Raw genomic sequence first — 15,754 nt, 5'->3', positions numbered from 1 at the left:
TATTACATTTAGCAATAAAATCAGAAGAGAAAGAAAGAACAAGTCATGGCAAGTTAAGGAAAAACCCTTGCATGAAACAGCGACTGTACAGCCCTACATAAATTACTGGATCCATCTGTTTATCCTGGTTAAGGACTCAGATCTCTTACATAATATTTAAACTTTTAAATATAGGACCCCAAAAACATTTACTTCCACTTTCGCAATATTTGTGTAAATTGTCTTTTTTTGAGTGGATATACATCCTTGAGGGGCTCACTGACAGATGCAGTAGGGAGTTATATACATTTAAAGCTTGAATTACTTAATCTACTTAAAATCGAGGAAAATGGATTCAAATGTAGTGCCACAGAGATTCCTCTCCTGAGGTGAAGCAAGTTTCTTATACAAACCAAGTTCGGTTTACAGCAAGGTCAGGGCTGGATTTCACAGCACTGCACAAATTACTCCTTTCTGTTGGCGAATTTGATTAATAATCCAATATTACTAAAGTTATTGCATTAATACTCCCACACTAGCTGTTAACTGTTCCCTTCTGGCTCTGTCCCACTCCTCATGTCCCAAGGATCCATCTCAGCTTCACCATAACATTAACACACACGCCGATCTCACCTTCTCCTGCTCCACAAGCAGGATGCGGGCTTGGCTATTCCCAGTTGAGGAAATTAGAGAGTCATTCCTCTGTTCCATCAGCAAATTACTCTGCTCTACGTATCTGCAAGAAAGAGACAAACAATTATGAAAATGAATTACAATGAGAATAAGAACTGAACTTGGACTTGAACTTGGTCCAATGATACAGAATATGTATTCAATACAGATTGAAGACAGATAAGTGATACAGAACATTTTATGAACTAAGATGATGCAATGCATAAAAAGAGTAGAAAGCAAAGCTACTTTTACTAGTGGGGAAATCCACAAGGTGCATCCACTTACATAGTGTGAAGGGGAGGTACACTAATGTGGCAGTAACCGTAATGCTTTCACAGCACTACCAACCCAGGTTCAATTCCACTGCTGTCGGTAATGAGCTTCTCTCCAAGACTGCATGGGGTCCCTCTGGGGTGTTCCCAACCTGTGTCAGGATGCTCCTGTTTCCTCCCATATTCTGATGGAATGCAACCCAGATAACTGGGGTGTTGCACCTTGGTATGGTACATTCAAAGAGACAGTATATTGTTAAGCGCAAAACCCTTAATAACAGTGTTGCTAAGCAGAGAGATCTTGGGCTTCAAATTCATAGCTCCACAGAAGTAGCTATACAAGTTTATAGGGTAGTTAAGGTGGCTTATGAAATGCTTGTTTTTATTAGCCAACTCATTGAATTCAAAAGTCAAGAGGTTATGTTGCAACTTTATAAAACTCTGGCTAGGTCACATCCGGAGTACTGCATACAGTCCTGGTCGCTCCGTTATGCAGAGGCTTTGGAGAGGGTACAGAAGAGGTTTACCAGGATGCTGCCTGGTTTAAGGGCATAAGATGTTGAACAAACTTGGTTTGTTTTCTCTGGGGTACCGGAGGCTGAGGGGAGATCTGATAGAGGTTTATAAGATTGTAAGAGGCATAGATAGTGGACAGGGAATATGTTTCCCAGGATTGAAATGCCTAATACCAGAGGGCATGCATTGAAGGTGAGAGAGGGTAGGTTCAAGGGAGATACGAGGGGCAAGTATTTTTTACTCAGTGCTGTGGATGTCTGGAATCCGCTGCCTGGTATGGTGGTAGAGGCAAATAAATTAAAGAGTTTTAAGAGATGTTTGGATAGGCACATGAATATCAGGAAGATGAGGGATATGGACATTGTGTAGGTTAGGGTTAGTAAGTTGTGGACATGCTAGGTTGGTGCCAGAGCATGGATACACTTACAAACGGCCTCCAGCACATATTCAGACTATGTTGGCCATTAGTGCAAAGGTGCAATTCACTCTATGCTTCAATGCTCAGTTCTCCTGTGAGTGCATGGGTTTCCTCCCATATTCCAAAGATGTACAAGTTAGTCAGCAAATTGGTCACATGGGAATGATTGAGCAACACAGGTTCATAGGGCCTGCAGGACCAGTTACTGTGCAGCATCGCCGAATAAATAAATAAATGTTGAAAACCAAGAGAAGTATTAATCACACTGTAGGAGGGGAATAACCAGAAACAGCATTGTTATGGCACGAAAAACAGACTCACTATCCAGTCCCTTTCCCATTTTCTTTACCCGTGACCCAGCATATTTTTACCCCACAGTTATCTGTACAATTCAAAGGCAGTGATTTCTAGTCATAACCACTCCCTATGCTATAAGAGTTTTACCCTTAGATACTGCTTGTATATTTTGTTTCTTCCTCTGAATCAGTGATCTCTGATCCTGGAGTCAGACATTAATGGGAACAGATTTTTTTTTTATTTACCCTACCGTAGATTCCGGACTACAGAGCGCACCTGATTAAAAGCCGCTGGCTCTAATTTTAGAAATAAAATCAATTTTTTAATTGTAAAGGCCGCACCGGATTTTAGGCCGCACCGCTACTTTTAAATATACATACGTATCGGTAACACAAATTACGTTGCATATACTTTTTTACTGAACAGCACGAACAACATTCCAATATCTCCTAGCGACTGGTAAAAATATATATATTGCAGCCTACCAGGAAAAGTTATTGATCGCCTTTAACTTAAAAGCAGCGTTTTCGCTCGGGTCTGACGCGCTCGGGTCTGATGAGCTCGCGTAACGCGATCGGGTCTAATCGGGTCTGATGTGCTCGGGTCTGACGCGCTCGGGTCTGATGTGCTCGGGTCTGACGCGCTCGGGTCTGATGCGCTCGCGTAACGCGATCGGGTCTAATGGGGTCTGATGCGCTCGGGTCTGATGCGCTCGCGTAACGCGATCGGGTCTAATCGGGTCTGATGCGCTCGGGTCTGACGCGCTCGCATAATGCCCCCACCTTCCCGTATATATCCCACAAGACGCGGTGAAACCGGGTGTGACGTCATAGCATCCCGGGATGTAGTACAGAAAACAAATATAGTTAAAACACTTCTAACTTTAACTAACAAATGAATTACTAAGCGAAAATATTATAAACTAAGTAACTGCCATAAAGGCAGCACAATGCTTTTCTTCGAGTGTTTTCCATGTTGATGAGGGTGAGTACAAATGACTGATTTACAATAATTTAATTGTGAAAGTGCGCTTGATTTATCGTACAATTTCATTGGACCTCTGTGAACTACTCATCAATTTTATTGGTCTACTGTTACGAGGCAAAATGTTTACGAGGCGGCATGAAAAAAAACCATGTATTAGCTGCTCTGGATTAAAGGCCGCAGAGTTCAAAGCTGTTCAAAATGTGGGAAAAAAGTAGCGGCTTATAATCCAGAATCTACGGTAATTAAATGCATCTTGACATTGTACACTTTTATCAAATCTGTTCTCTTCCTGTTGTATTCCCAAGACAACATTGTAGCTTTTCTATTCCAACCCAAAAAAATTCTCATCACTGGAACCATGCTATTTTATGCATTTTTTCTAGCAAATTTACATTTTTCCTTAATGTTTTAACCAGAATTGGATGCAATGCTTGAGTTGTGGTTTGACCAACTTTTTAAGAAGATTGAACATCGTTTGATGGCTGCAGGCCTGTACTTGCTTATATTCAGAAGATGGGGGAGTGGCAGAATCTCAGAGTTGGACGTTAAGATGTTTCCAATAGTGGGAGAGTCCAGGACTAGAGGGCAAAACCTCAGAATGAAAGGACATACCTTTAGAACAGAGATGAGGATGAATTTCTTTACCCAGAGGGTGGTGAATCTGTGGAGTTCAATGCTTATAGACAACTGTGGAGACCAAGTCATTGGATATATTTAAAGCAGAGGTTGATGGGTTCTTGATTAGTAATGGCATTAAAGGGTACAGAGAGAAGGCATGAGAATAGGATTGATAGAGACAATAAATCAGCCATGATGGAATGACAGAGCAGACTCAATAGGCCAAATGGCCTAATTCTGTTTCTCTATCTTATGGTCTTATTATAGCCCCTCTTTGGAACTCAAACCTCAAGCCCAGCAATAAATATCATCACTAACTGATTTTCCACCATGTGCTGCCAGTTTGTCCCTTGTTCACACTACCCAGTAAATGCATTTTGGATTCATCCCTGGTACCTTTGGTTCCTCTGGATCAAATCACTGATCTTTCCATTCTGTTCCTCAATACGATTACTTTTATCGAACACTTCCTGCTTCAGTCTTTCATTTTCCTGCAAAGAATCAGAGTGGATTGAAAAGGAAACAAAAACTGAATACAGTGTAATACTTTCTACTCAATGCTCACAACGACTTGTAATTGAGCAGTACGCCCAACATCAATGCCTGATTGCATACTTAACAGAAAACAGAGCCTGGTAATCTTAACACTTCTGAGCACAGTGTCACAAACTAACATTTTCTTTAGCCCAATGATAATGACAAAAACTCTTCAGTGTGAGCCCAGGATAAGTGGCAATAAGAGTTCAACTCCCTTGACTTCTTCCTCAAACTAGACTGTAAATGCATCTGCATTATGTTATCAATAGCAGTAAATCCAGCATCCCTTGTGAAGACAAAGTCTTAACTTCATAAAAAGAACACTTCTGTTCGATTGCGACATGGTTTTAAGAGATTATAAGAGATTTGGGGGCTTAACACTTATAATGACACCAGAAGCCATTAGCAGCAGTACACTTACACTTCACTACCAGCTCAGCATAACCCCCATCCTACCATTGCCATTATGTCTGGGAACTAACCTAGGTTCAGTGAGTTCTAGAAGTGTGTGTTAGCACTAGGCATATCTAAAAATGAAATGTTAACCCAGCAAAGCTGTGATACATGATGTATGAAACTAATTTCTGAGCTCCAACACCTTGGCCTCAATACCTCCTTGTGCAACTGGATCCTTGATCTTCTCACTTGCAGACCCAGTCAGTACAGACTGGCAACATCTCCTTCAATCTCCATCAGCACAGGTACACAAGACTGTGTGCTTCGCCCCCTGCTCTACACCAATGACTGAAGCCAAGTAACAGCTCCAATGCCATATTGAAATTTTCTGATGACACTAGTTGGCTGAATCAGAGATGGTAACCAATCGACACATAAGAGGGAGATTGAAAATATGGATGAATGGTACCACAACAATTATCTCTCAATATCAACAAAACCAAAGAGCTGGTCATTGAGAACAGGAGGAAGAAACTGGAAGTCCATGAGCCAAGTCCTCATTACGGGATCGGAGGTGGAAAGGGTCAGTAACTTTAAATTCTTTGGTATTATCATATAAGAGAGACCTAGGACGACTAGCACATATTTGCCAGAAAGTGTCATCACAGATAGACTGACTGCTGGAAGCTGCTTTTGGCAATGCTGATCTTTGTCAGTCAGAGCGTTGAATACAGGAGCCAGGATATTAAAATGCAGGCGCACAAGGCATTGGTGAGGCTGGCATTGGAATATTGTGTTCAGTTCTGGTCATCATGTTATAGGAAAATCCCACTGAGCTCGAAAGAGTGCAGAAAAAATGCTGCAGGGACTCAAAGGGAGTTAGAGAAATTAAGCACACAGGTACTTCATTAACTGGAGAATAAAAAAGTAAGGGGTAATTTATGTAGAGGTGTTCAAAAGCATGAGGGGCCCTGATAGGTTTAATGCACTCAAGTGTTTTTCGTAGGATTGTAGAAATTAAGAAGCAGAGGGCATAGGTTTAGGGTGAGACAGGAGAGATACATTAGGAAGCTGAAGTACAGCAGAAACAACACTTTGAAGATACTTTTACGGGTACTTGGATGGAAAAGGTTTAGAGAGATCTGTGCCACATACAGGCAAATATATATATAAAATAGCTCAGTCACTATATTAGTATCAGGGCTAAAAGTTATGTACTGTACTCTGTGTTCAAAAGCCCTTCGTCCACTTCCTTTGCTTCACCATTTTGGGAAGGGCAGTTAAAAAAAAAGACCTATCACTGACTCTCACATCTTACCACTGAATCAGTAGTAAACATACACAGCAATTGCACTTACCTGTATAATCCTCTGGATATTATGCATTATCATGCTCGTTTCCATGGTGAATGATGAAATGCCTGGGATTGCAGGGCCAGACACGTGTTTCTGCAAGTCTTCCATCTGTAACATCGAAGGAGAGACCTCAGCATCAACAAATGTACGAATCCACTTTATGCTCCACTCTTATTCTTATCTTTTACCAGCACTTGCATGCTTCACATCATTTGCATTCCCTAAACTGCATCCAAAGGCCAAATACTTGCATTGCATAGCCACAGAGGCAGCAGCAAGCAACCGGACTGACCTTGACGTACATCAAATTCAAAGCCAAATCTCTCCATCTAGACATATTTTTACAATAATTATTAATATCAGCAAATAAAAACAAATTCAAAAGCAACTCAAAGTAGCTTATGAGATTCATGACAATGAACAAAGTCAGAGCGAGTTTAAGGGAATTCATGATTAAGATGAATTACTGCAGTTTTTTTTTGAGGATACACTTTAGAAATTAGCTAATAGAATATCAATGCACGTCATGCACCTTTGGAAGCCTTTTGGTAAGGTCCCACGCAAGAGATCAGAGCACAAAATTAAAAGATGTGCAATGGTAAGATAATATACAAACATGAATTGAGAAGTGCTTTTTAGACTGGAATATGAATAGGAATATATGGGGCAACTTTCAGGTAGCAGGAAAGGGTTGGTCTGATGCTGTAGGAATCAGTATTGGGTCCCGAGTCATTTACAATATTTATCACTGAGATGGTGATAGAACTAAATGTAACATTTTACCATGGAGAGAGTGCAAATAAATTTACAAAACTGATTCCTGAGATAGCAGGATTGGCATACGATGAGAAATTGAGTCAGTTAGTCCTATCATTCACTGGTGTACAAAACAATGAGAGAGGATCTCATAGAAACCATGAATTCTAATAGAACCGGGCAGGAAAAATGTAGGGAAGATAGTCCTGATGGCTGAAAAATCTAGAACCAGGAGGTCAAATATTCAAGGTTATTCAAAATTAGTACAAGAAGAAATTTCTATACTCAAGAGTAAGGTGAACCTATGGAATCCTCTACCAAGGGTAGCAGTAAAGGCCAGGAAATTACACCTTTTCAAGGTGTTTAATAGTGAATGGGGTCAAGGGATATGAAGAGCTGGTGGGAATAAGGAACTGAAGTGAATGATCCCATTGAATGTGGACAGGACTAAAGGACCAAATAATCCAATATTCTATGCTTCCACATTAAATAATAACTTTTGGCAGACAGTCTACCAACCAGGTGCATGTCCCCTGACAATAGACTTACTAGAGCAGGCCCACAGTTAATGCAGTTGAGATTAGTCAAGTTTACTGTAAATGCTAGTTTGTGCCTACATAGTTCCGTGGATCACCACCACAGTATCTGGGGTAAATCCTTCATTTAAGGTTTGGCCCAGCATTCTTTGACACACTGCAGGCTGTATGATCAGCTCACCTTAAGTGCAAGCTGGTCAATTTTATCTGAGGCCTTGCTGATAGCCATTCGAATCTCAGTGTTATGCTGACGTGCCTCAGTCATCATGAAAGAAGTGACATCTCCACTGGCTGTGAAGAAAAATAAAATCAAGACAGTGTTAGCGTATGCTTAATTGGAAGTGACACCAAGTTGTTTAATACCATGTGCTGAATAGATGCTAGTCAAAGGTTGCATCATTTTTATAAAAGCACATCAGCACTGTAATTCCTCAGTTACCCACTAGTGTGTCAAATGGCGAACTGGAGGTCACATCACTGGGGTTTTACTAGTGCACCTGCACATGGGAAAACAAACTTACACTAGGCTATGAGTTTTGTGTATCTCAAGGACTGTAACAAAGCACTGGTGGCTCATGCAACAGCAATAAAGGCACACAACTTCTTCAGGTTCACTCTGAAAAACTGTTTAAGCGATTCAATGCAACAATATAAACCAAGAGCCTACCTACCCTGATACTGTGGAGCTGGGTACATTGGTCCAATTGGCTGAATCTGCGTCTGCGATCCATGGCCTTGTGTGTAACCATAGGGCATTCCTGTGTATGGCTGAGGTACAACATTAACAGAATGTGGAAAAAAATCCAAAACAAAAATCTGAGTATCTCACTCTTTCCACCTGTATTCAACACACAGGAATTCGGAAACTGCTCTAGCTTGCAGACCACCTTAATCAGCATAAAGTAATAAGTAACAGTGAGCACATGCTGAACACTCATGAGAAAAGGCTAATCCATTAGTGTGAGTAAAAGCAGGGTTTGTCCTGTAGAAAATGTAATACAGGTGCAGCACTGCCTAATGGACTGGTATAAATATTGATAGACTACAAGAGATATCAGCAGCATTAAAGACATTAATACTTCCTGGATTGGCTGGTGGACCCACTCTGCTGCAATCTCCATCTCTACAATCTCTAAGAACCCTCCACTCTTCCAAATCTGGCATTTCAGACATCTCAAGTTTAATCGGTCGATCACTGGAGGATTTGCGCCTTGGTCCCAAGATCTGGAATTCACTCCCTACACCTCTCTACCCCACTGTCCTCTTTTGAGTTGTGCCATAAAATGCATTCCTCCGTCCAATTACTGACCTGTCCCAGCATCTCTCAAGTAGCTTACAAAGTCAAATTCTGATCATCTTAAAGCACATTTTGCTTACAGTGAAGACACTATACATACACAAGTAGTCAGCTAAATCCAGCTTCAGAGTACTAAATTATGTGAAAGCATTGGCTGACAAGCTTTGCTCATTATACTACTTTCCCTCGGTTTACTCATGCATGTTAAATTAATAAACGATACTGCAGCATACCTGGAAGGACTGGCCACTGCCAGACAGTTCCTGCTGTGCAGGCAAAGCAACTGGCATCAGTGCTGAAGATGTCGGAAGCATGGAGACTGAGAAGAAAAACTACAGAAGATTAACTACATGCAAAAACATGAAAACAGACAGTTAAATATGCACGATTCATTTACCTAATGTGTAATACTTCTGTTAACAAGCCACATTAGTAAAAAGGATCCAGGCATGTATGATGAATAAACTCTTCTCAGGCTTCCAGCTGGGTACAGGCATCAATTATAACCAATGTTTCGATGACAAATGCTGCCATCTTCTTCAGGGAAGAAAGATCAGTTCTAAACAATACCAATACCAGCTGGAAGCCCAAGAAGAGTTTATAAACTACATTATGATAATAGGGTAGGAGATTAAATAATAAAGCAAGACAGGAAATTCCCTCTGCTTCAAACCTAGCCTGAAAAGAACTGGTAACTAACACCAAAGAAATGGAAATACTACAAGAGATGCTAAATAAATCAAGGTTAATGTGCAGATACAAATTGAAATGGACCCTGAACAGATATTAACTAATGGGTCAAATTATGATAAATGCAATGAGTGTTTAGCACAAAGCTCACTGTACCCTACCTGGTGCTGGATGCTGTGGAGGTAGACTGTGAACAGGAGCTGCAGTATGCTGAACTGATGACGAGGCAGCAAGAGGAGCTACCTTTGAAGAATGATCCTGCAAGATGGTCAAAGAGATCACAGATGACATGTATGCAAAAAGTTATTTTTACCCAACAATCCACCCCGAGTGCATTTATAAGTAGATATTGCAGAAAGTAATTAATAAAGTGAACCTTAATTGTACCTATATGGGTCTTATTGATTATATATGGAATGAGAATTTAGACAAAGCATGCAATGCAGCTTGTATTCACATACCTCAGAACCATAGCAGTTGACATACATAATCCAAATACTAAGGCAAACAAGTTTTTTTAAACAAAAGAATATAAATGGGGCGAAATAAGCCTAGACAAAGAGTGCATAAACAACATATCTTTAACAAGATTGAGGACAAGTTTCCATCATTGGTTACTGATAACATGGAATAGAAAAAGTTGATAAAACCATCTAAAAGGCAAAGGATCAGATGCAGAAAAAAAAACTAAGATAATGATAAATAGAGGTAAGATGTTATAAACACTAGGATGAGGGCATAAAGTACACGGAAACAAGGAGGAGAATTTTATATAAGGCAAGAGTCAGGGTCAGAGTATAACCTTAGTAAGGAAAGCTAAAGGAGGGTTGAGGGAAAAAATTAAAAATAATAATAATCACTGAACAACTTGTCCACAGGCAGGAAACTTCAGACCCCAAAGTTGACCAAAATGGAGTACAGAAGCCTAATCAGCAGAGCAGAAGTCTAAGTACGGAAATGAGCAAGGAATGGCAAAGTGTTTCAGCTGATGGTCAGGGTATGTGGGTAGAGGTGATGGTAGAAAACAGATTTTGCGATGGTAGGATATGCAGTTATGGCTAGATGCAATTAGAAAATTAAACTCAAACAGGATAGCTTAGTCTGTTAAAAAGAGGTGGACAAAACATGTCTGTTAAAAAGAGGTGGACAAAACATAGTTATGGATGAGCAATGTAAAATCTGATCAACTTCTATGCATTTTTTTTTAAACTAAGTGAAATCCCTTTATGTTGTTGGCTAAAATAGTACAATTCAGCCCTAACAGCATAATGCATTATCCACTGCATGCTTATATACCCCTGACAATTTTTTAAAAGTATATTCTATCACAAGAGTGCCACAAGTAGTGCACCAGTATCTGGAAGATATATTTTGTTCAATTATCCCACAGTTGCTTTGGATAACTGGTCTCTAAATATTTAGCACATAGTGTTGAAGAATATTGTAATCAAGAGCAAACAACAGCTTTCTAATTAAGAGATACGAGGTTAATGCAGGAAGGGGTAAACCTGAAGTAAAAGGTCACCCATGACTACACTTTAAAAATACGAGGGGCTGAATAGTTGATGCTTGTGTCACTAGTTTAAATCATGAGTGAAATTGTCGGCAAAGTACAGAGTATTTCTACTTGACAGATGTGAAAGAGGAGCTACAGAGATCACAAAATATTTACTCATTCCCTTGAGGTGCTGAACCAAATTTAAAGAAAAACAATAATAAAACCACAACAGTTAATTGTATAATACTTCTCATATTACAAACAGGTGCCTCACCGCCATCAGATTCTTGTTATTCAAGAAAGCTAGAAAATATTCAGAATATGAATATCCAGTTGTTTTGATGTAAACTTTTGTTTCTACTTGTTTAGATTTGAATTTACTAAATCACTAAGTGGACACGCATGGAGCTTATATACCATGTATAATCACTTTCTTCTAAAACAGAATAAAATTCACTCTACATACTAAGTAAACTGTTTCTAACTCTGCCACACAGAGCAGAATAATGTTACTAACTTTTTACCTCAAGTTCAGAGTCACTGGAGTCAGGCTGTGCAGAAAGAGCCCCCGCAAGAAAAGGCATTGGTTGTCCCATTTTTGCCATTCGAGAAATTAGTTTGGCTTTAGTGGTATCAGGATTCTAACAAAAACAGGAAGAACAAAGACAAGAATATATTACTCACTTATAATTGGGAAATAAATCCAAGAATCAAAAGCAACAGGATGGAAAATCATCTTGTTTACAACATGGGCATAGTCAGGGTTTAATATTTTAACTTCAGAAATCTTCAGCAACAAAAATACTGGCGATATTGGCCAGTCCTGTTGCAGTTTATACATCTTCAATAATGGCTCAAATTTCTCTCCCCAACAGCATAGGCTGAGCTGCCAGGGATTTCCTATACCTCTGCATTTCAAAAATTTAATGTTTCTTTTTTACATTGTTACGTGTGCTGAACAAACCAGATGGAAATGGGGTCCAGAGCTGACTCCCCCCCCCCCCCCCGGGAACTATGCTGCTAATGAGAGAGAGAGAGATGAAGAATAGAGGTAGAGGCACCTGCTACAGATGGAAGGGAGAGAGAGAGGGGGGGAAGAGAGAGAGGGGGGGAAGAGAGAGGGGGGGGAAGAGAGAGAGGGGGGAAGAGAGAGAGGGGGGAAGAGAGAGAGGGGGGAAGAGAGAGAGGGGGGAAGAGAGAGAGGGGGGAAGAGAGAGAGGGGGGAAGAGAGAGAGGGGGGAAGAGAGAGAGGGGGGAAGAGAGAGAGGGGGGAAGAGAGAGAGGGGGGAAGAGAGAGAGGGGGGAAGAGAGAGAGGGGGAAGAGAGAGGGGGAAGAGAGAGGGGGAAGAGAGAGGGGGAAGAGAGAGGGGGGAAGAGAGAGGGGGGAAGAGAGAGGGGGGAAGAGAGAGGGGGGAAGAGAGAGGGGGGAAGAGAGAGGGGGAGAGAGGGGGGAAGAGAGGGGGGAGAAGAGAGGGGGGGAAGAGAGGGGGGGAAGAGAGGGGGGGAAGAGAGGGGGGGAAGAGAGGGGGGGAAGAGAGGGGGGGAAGAGAGGGGGGGAAGAGAGGGGGGAAGAGAGGGGGGAAGAGAGGGGGGGAAGAGAGGGGGGGAAGAGAGGGGGGAAGAGAGGGGGGAAGAGAGGGGGGAAGAGAGGGGGGAAGAGAGGGGGGAAGAGAGGGGGGAAGAGAGGGGGGGAAGAGAGGGGGGGAAGAGAGGGGGGGAAGAGAGGGGGGGAAGAGAGGGGGGGAAGAGAGGGGGGGAAGAGAGGGGGGGAAGAGAGGGGGGAAGAGAGAGGGGGGAAGAGAGAGGGGGGAAGAGAGAGGGGGGAAGAGAGAGGGGGGAAGAGAGAGGGGGAAGAGAGAGGGGGGAAGAGAGAGGGGGGAAGAGAGAGGGGGGAAGAGAGAGGGGGGAAGAGAGAGGGGGGAAGAGAGAGGGGGGAAGAGAGAGGGGGGAAGAGAGAGGGGGGAAGAGAGAGGGGGGAAGAGAGAGGGGGGAAGAGAGAGGGGGGAAGAGAGAGGGGGGAAGAGAGAGGGGGGAAGAGAGAGGGGGGGAAGAGAGAGGGGGGAAGAGAGAGGGGGGAAGAGAGGGGGGGAGAGAGAGGGGGAGAGAGAGGGGGAGAGAGGGGGGGAGAGAGGGGGGGAGAGAGGGGGGGAGAGAGGGGGGAAGAGAGGGGGGAAGAGAGAGGGGGGAAGAGAGAGGGGGGAAGAGAGAGGGGGGAAGAGAGAGGGGGGAAGAGAGAGGGGGGAAGAGAGAGGGGGGAAGAGAGAGGGGGGAAGAGAGAGGGGGGAAGAGAGGGGGGAAGAGAGAGGGGGGAAGAGAGAGGGGGGAAGAGAGAGGGGGGAAGAGAGAGGGGGAAGAGAGAGGGGGAAGAGAGAGGGGGAAGAGAGAGGGGGGAAGAGAGAGGGGGAAGAGAGAGGGGGAAGAGAGAGGGGGAAGAGAGAGGGGGAAGAGAGAGGGGGAAGAGAGAGGGGGGAAGAGAGAGGGGGAAGAGAGAGGGGGAAGAGAGGGGGGGAGAGAGAGGGGGGAAGAGAGAGGGGGGAAGAGAGAGGGGGGAAGAGAGGGGGGAAGAGAGAGGGGGGAAGAGAGAGGGGGGAAGAGAGAGGGGGGAAGAGAGAGGGGGAAGAGAGAGGGGGAAGAGAGAGGGGGAAGAGAGAGGGGGGAAGAGAGAGGGGGAAGAGAGAGGGGGAAGAGAGAGGGGGAAGAGAGAGGGGGAAGAGAGAGGGGGAAGAGAGAGGGGGAAGAGAGAGGGGGAAGAGAGAGGGGGGAAGAGAGAGGGGGAAGAGAGAGGGGGAAGAGAGGGGGGGAGAGAGAGGGGGGAAGAGAGAGGGGGAAGAGAGGGGGGGAGAGGGGGGGAGAGAGAGGGGGGGAAGAGAGAGAGAGGGGGAAGAGAGAGAGAGGGGGAAGAGAGAGAGAGGGGGAAGAGAGAGAGAGGGGGAAGAGAGAGAGAGGGGGAAGAGAGAGAGAGGGGGAAGAGAGAGAGGGGGAAGAGAGAGAGAGGGGGGAGAGAGAGAGGGGAAAGAGAGAGAGGGGAGAGGGGGGGAAAGAGAGAGAGGGGGAAGAGAGAGAGAGGGGGGAAGAGAGAGAGAGGGGGGAAGAGAGAGAGAGAGAATGATTTAAGTATTACGGCTTCTTCACTGATGGAAAGGTAAACAATCTTTTGCTACAAGGACACTTCTTTGCTCGTTAACATTCTTGCTGAGACAGCAGGGAGTGGTCTAGTTTGATGGACATGGTCATGTTGAGTTGATGGATGGCTGATACCCCGTCAGTGGGGATAAAAGACGGGTCTGCAGAAGAGACACCCACAGACACACCAGTGGACACTGAAAGAGTGTTGTGCACCCACAGGAAGGTGGGGGCCTGGAGGATCGGTTCAGGAGAATGGGTCCGGTGTACAGTGGATGAAGGCAGACCGGTGGGGACTTGTGTGTGTGTCCACCCTGGCCTGGGTGACGAGTCCATCACTGAAGAACGGTCTACCCTGGAACGGAAAGGTCATAACCAGTGACTCCATCAGTACAACGGAACAAGAAGACGACGGAAGGTTTGCCTGCTGCAGCTGCTCATCTCTTGCTCTCTCTCTCTCTCTCCAACAATTCCAACACAACAACTACCTCAGCACGAACTGAACTGAACTTTATATTCTTCTATGACAATACATTTACCCCTAGACTTAGATAGAGCTTGTTTTTTTACTGTTGATTCTTATTCCTACACTTCTGTTTTTATTATTGCTAACCTGTTTTATATGTATATTTGCATTATTGATACTGTATTGCTTAGTTTACTAATAAAAACCTTTAGTTACAGTACCACCAGACTCCACGTATCATTCCATTTCTGCTGGTCTGTTAACCCAGTTACGGGTTACATGTTCTCTCCCTTTCTAAATGCCCTTATTTACCTATAAAACCATTAAGTTATCAACACAGTTTCACCCCATCAATGATATTCCCTGTCCTATCCAACCTTCCTCAGTCTCTCTGCAACTCAAACCAACTCTTCCCTTTCATAGTTCTGACAAAATGGTCTTCAACCCAAAATGTTTTTTGTACTTTTTCCCCCCACAGAGATCTGTAGAATGTTTCAGGCAAGCTTGTTTTAAATGAAAATGCACATTTTCATGCACAAAAGATCTAGACAATATCTAGGTAGGGACTTCTAAACGCCTTGTCATGCGCACATCTCCCAAGGAAAGAACTCAATAAAACATTCAATGGGATTGCCCATGAGCTGTATCTGTGGGTCACCAGAGACGTAAATGATTGAACCTGCGACAAACACTGAGCTACTAAAGCAGGTCAAACACCAGGGCATTCTGTAGAAATGACTCATCTCCTGACACTATATCTATGGAGCAGGGTTAGATGGTTGAGCACCTGATTCCAGTACGTCAACTTTTCTGAAGAAAAACTAAACTTAAGACAACTTAAAATAAAACAATTCTCAGAAATCAGCACAACTGTCAAACCTAGCTCCATAGAAAACAAGAGTGAGATAAAACATTCTCCTAGATGAATACAACTCCAAAAATGCTCTCAATGCTCGACACCAACAAGGTCAAAGCAACAGTTTGACTGTTACCATAGTCACGATCCTTCGTATTCATGTCCTTCTTTACTAATTTACCATGGCTGCAATCTGCACCATCAAAATAATCACTGCATTTACTTGCCTTTCCAATAGCACCTGCCAAACCCACCTTTATCATCTAAAAAACAAGGACTGAAGGTACATAGAATCAACAACACCAGAAACATACATCATTCTGAATTGGAAACAGGTTGCCATACCATCACCACTACAGTGTCCAAAACCAGAAACTCCTGTCCAACAATGTCCTCCTTCAACAGAGGAGCTGCAGCATTCAAGGTGGTGTGGAGCACACCAACTTCTCAAGCATTTATGCATGAATCAGGTTTAATATCAC

The 15,754-nt window shown here is 43.3% G+C and overlaps 1 protein-coding gene across 1 annotated transcript in view; it reads right to left on the bottom strand.

Moving 5' to 3' along the window:
- Positions 1 to 15,754, bottom strand: part of fkbp15b (FKBP prolyl isomerase family member 15b) — a 98,191-nt gene that overhangs the window by 44,781 nt on the left and 37,656 nt on the right. The window contains exons 12-19 of the mRNA XM_073052192.1: positions 11,352 to 11,468; positions 9,491 to 9,587; positions 8,873 to 8,958; positions 8,014 to 8,110; positions 7,524 to 7,633; positions 6,054 to 6,158; positions 4,159 to 4,253; positions 613 to 715 (exon numbers count right to left, since the gene is read on the bottom strand). Coding sequence (XP_072908293.1) covers positions 613 to 715; positions 4,159 to 4,253; positions 6,054 to 6,158; positions 7,524 to 7,633; positions 8,014 to 8,110; positions 8,873 to 8,958; positions 9,491 to 9,587; positions 11,352 to 11,468 — 810 coding nt within the window. The remainder of the gene's footprint in view (positions 1 to 612; positions 716 to 4,158; positions 4,254 to 6,053; positions 6,159 to 7,523; positions 7,634 to 8,013; positions 8,111 to 8,872; positions 8,959 to 9,490; positions 9,588 to 11,351; positions 11,469 to 15,754) is intronic.

The sequence above is a fragment of the Hemitrygon akajei genome, chromosome 7 (assembly GCF_048418815.1).
Source record: "Hemitrygon akajei chromosome 7, sHemAka1.3, whole genome shotgun sequence".
NCBI lineage: Eukaryota > Metazoa > Chordata > Chondrichthyes > Myliobatiformes > Dasyatidae > Hemitrygon > Hemitrygon akajei.
Note: the sequence above shows the minus strand (reverse complement) of the source record. Positions and strands in the feature narration are given on the sequence as shown.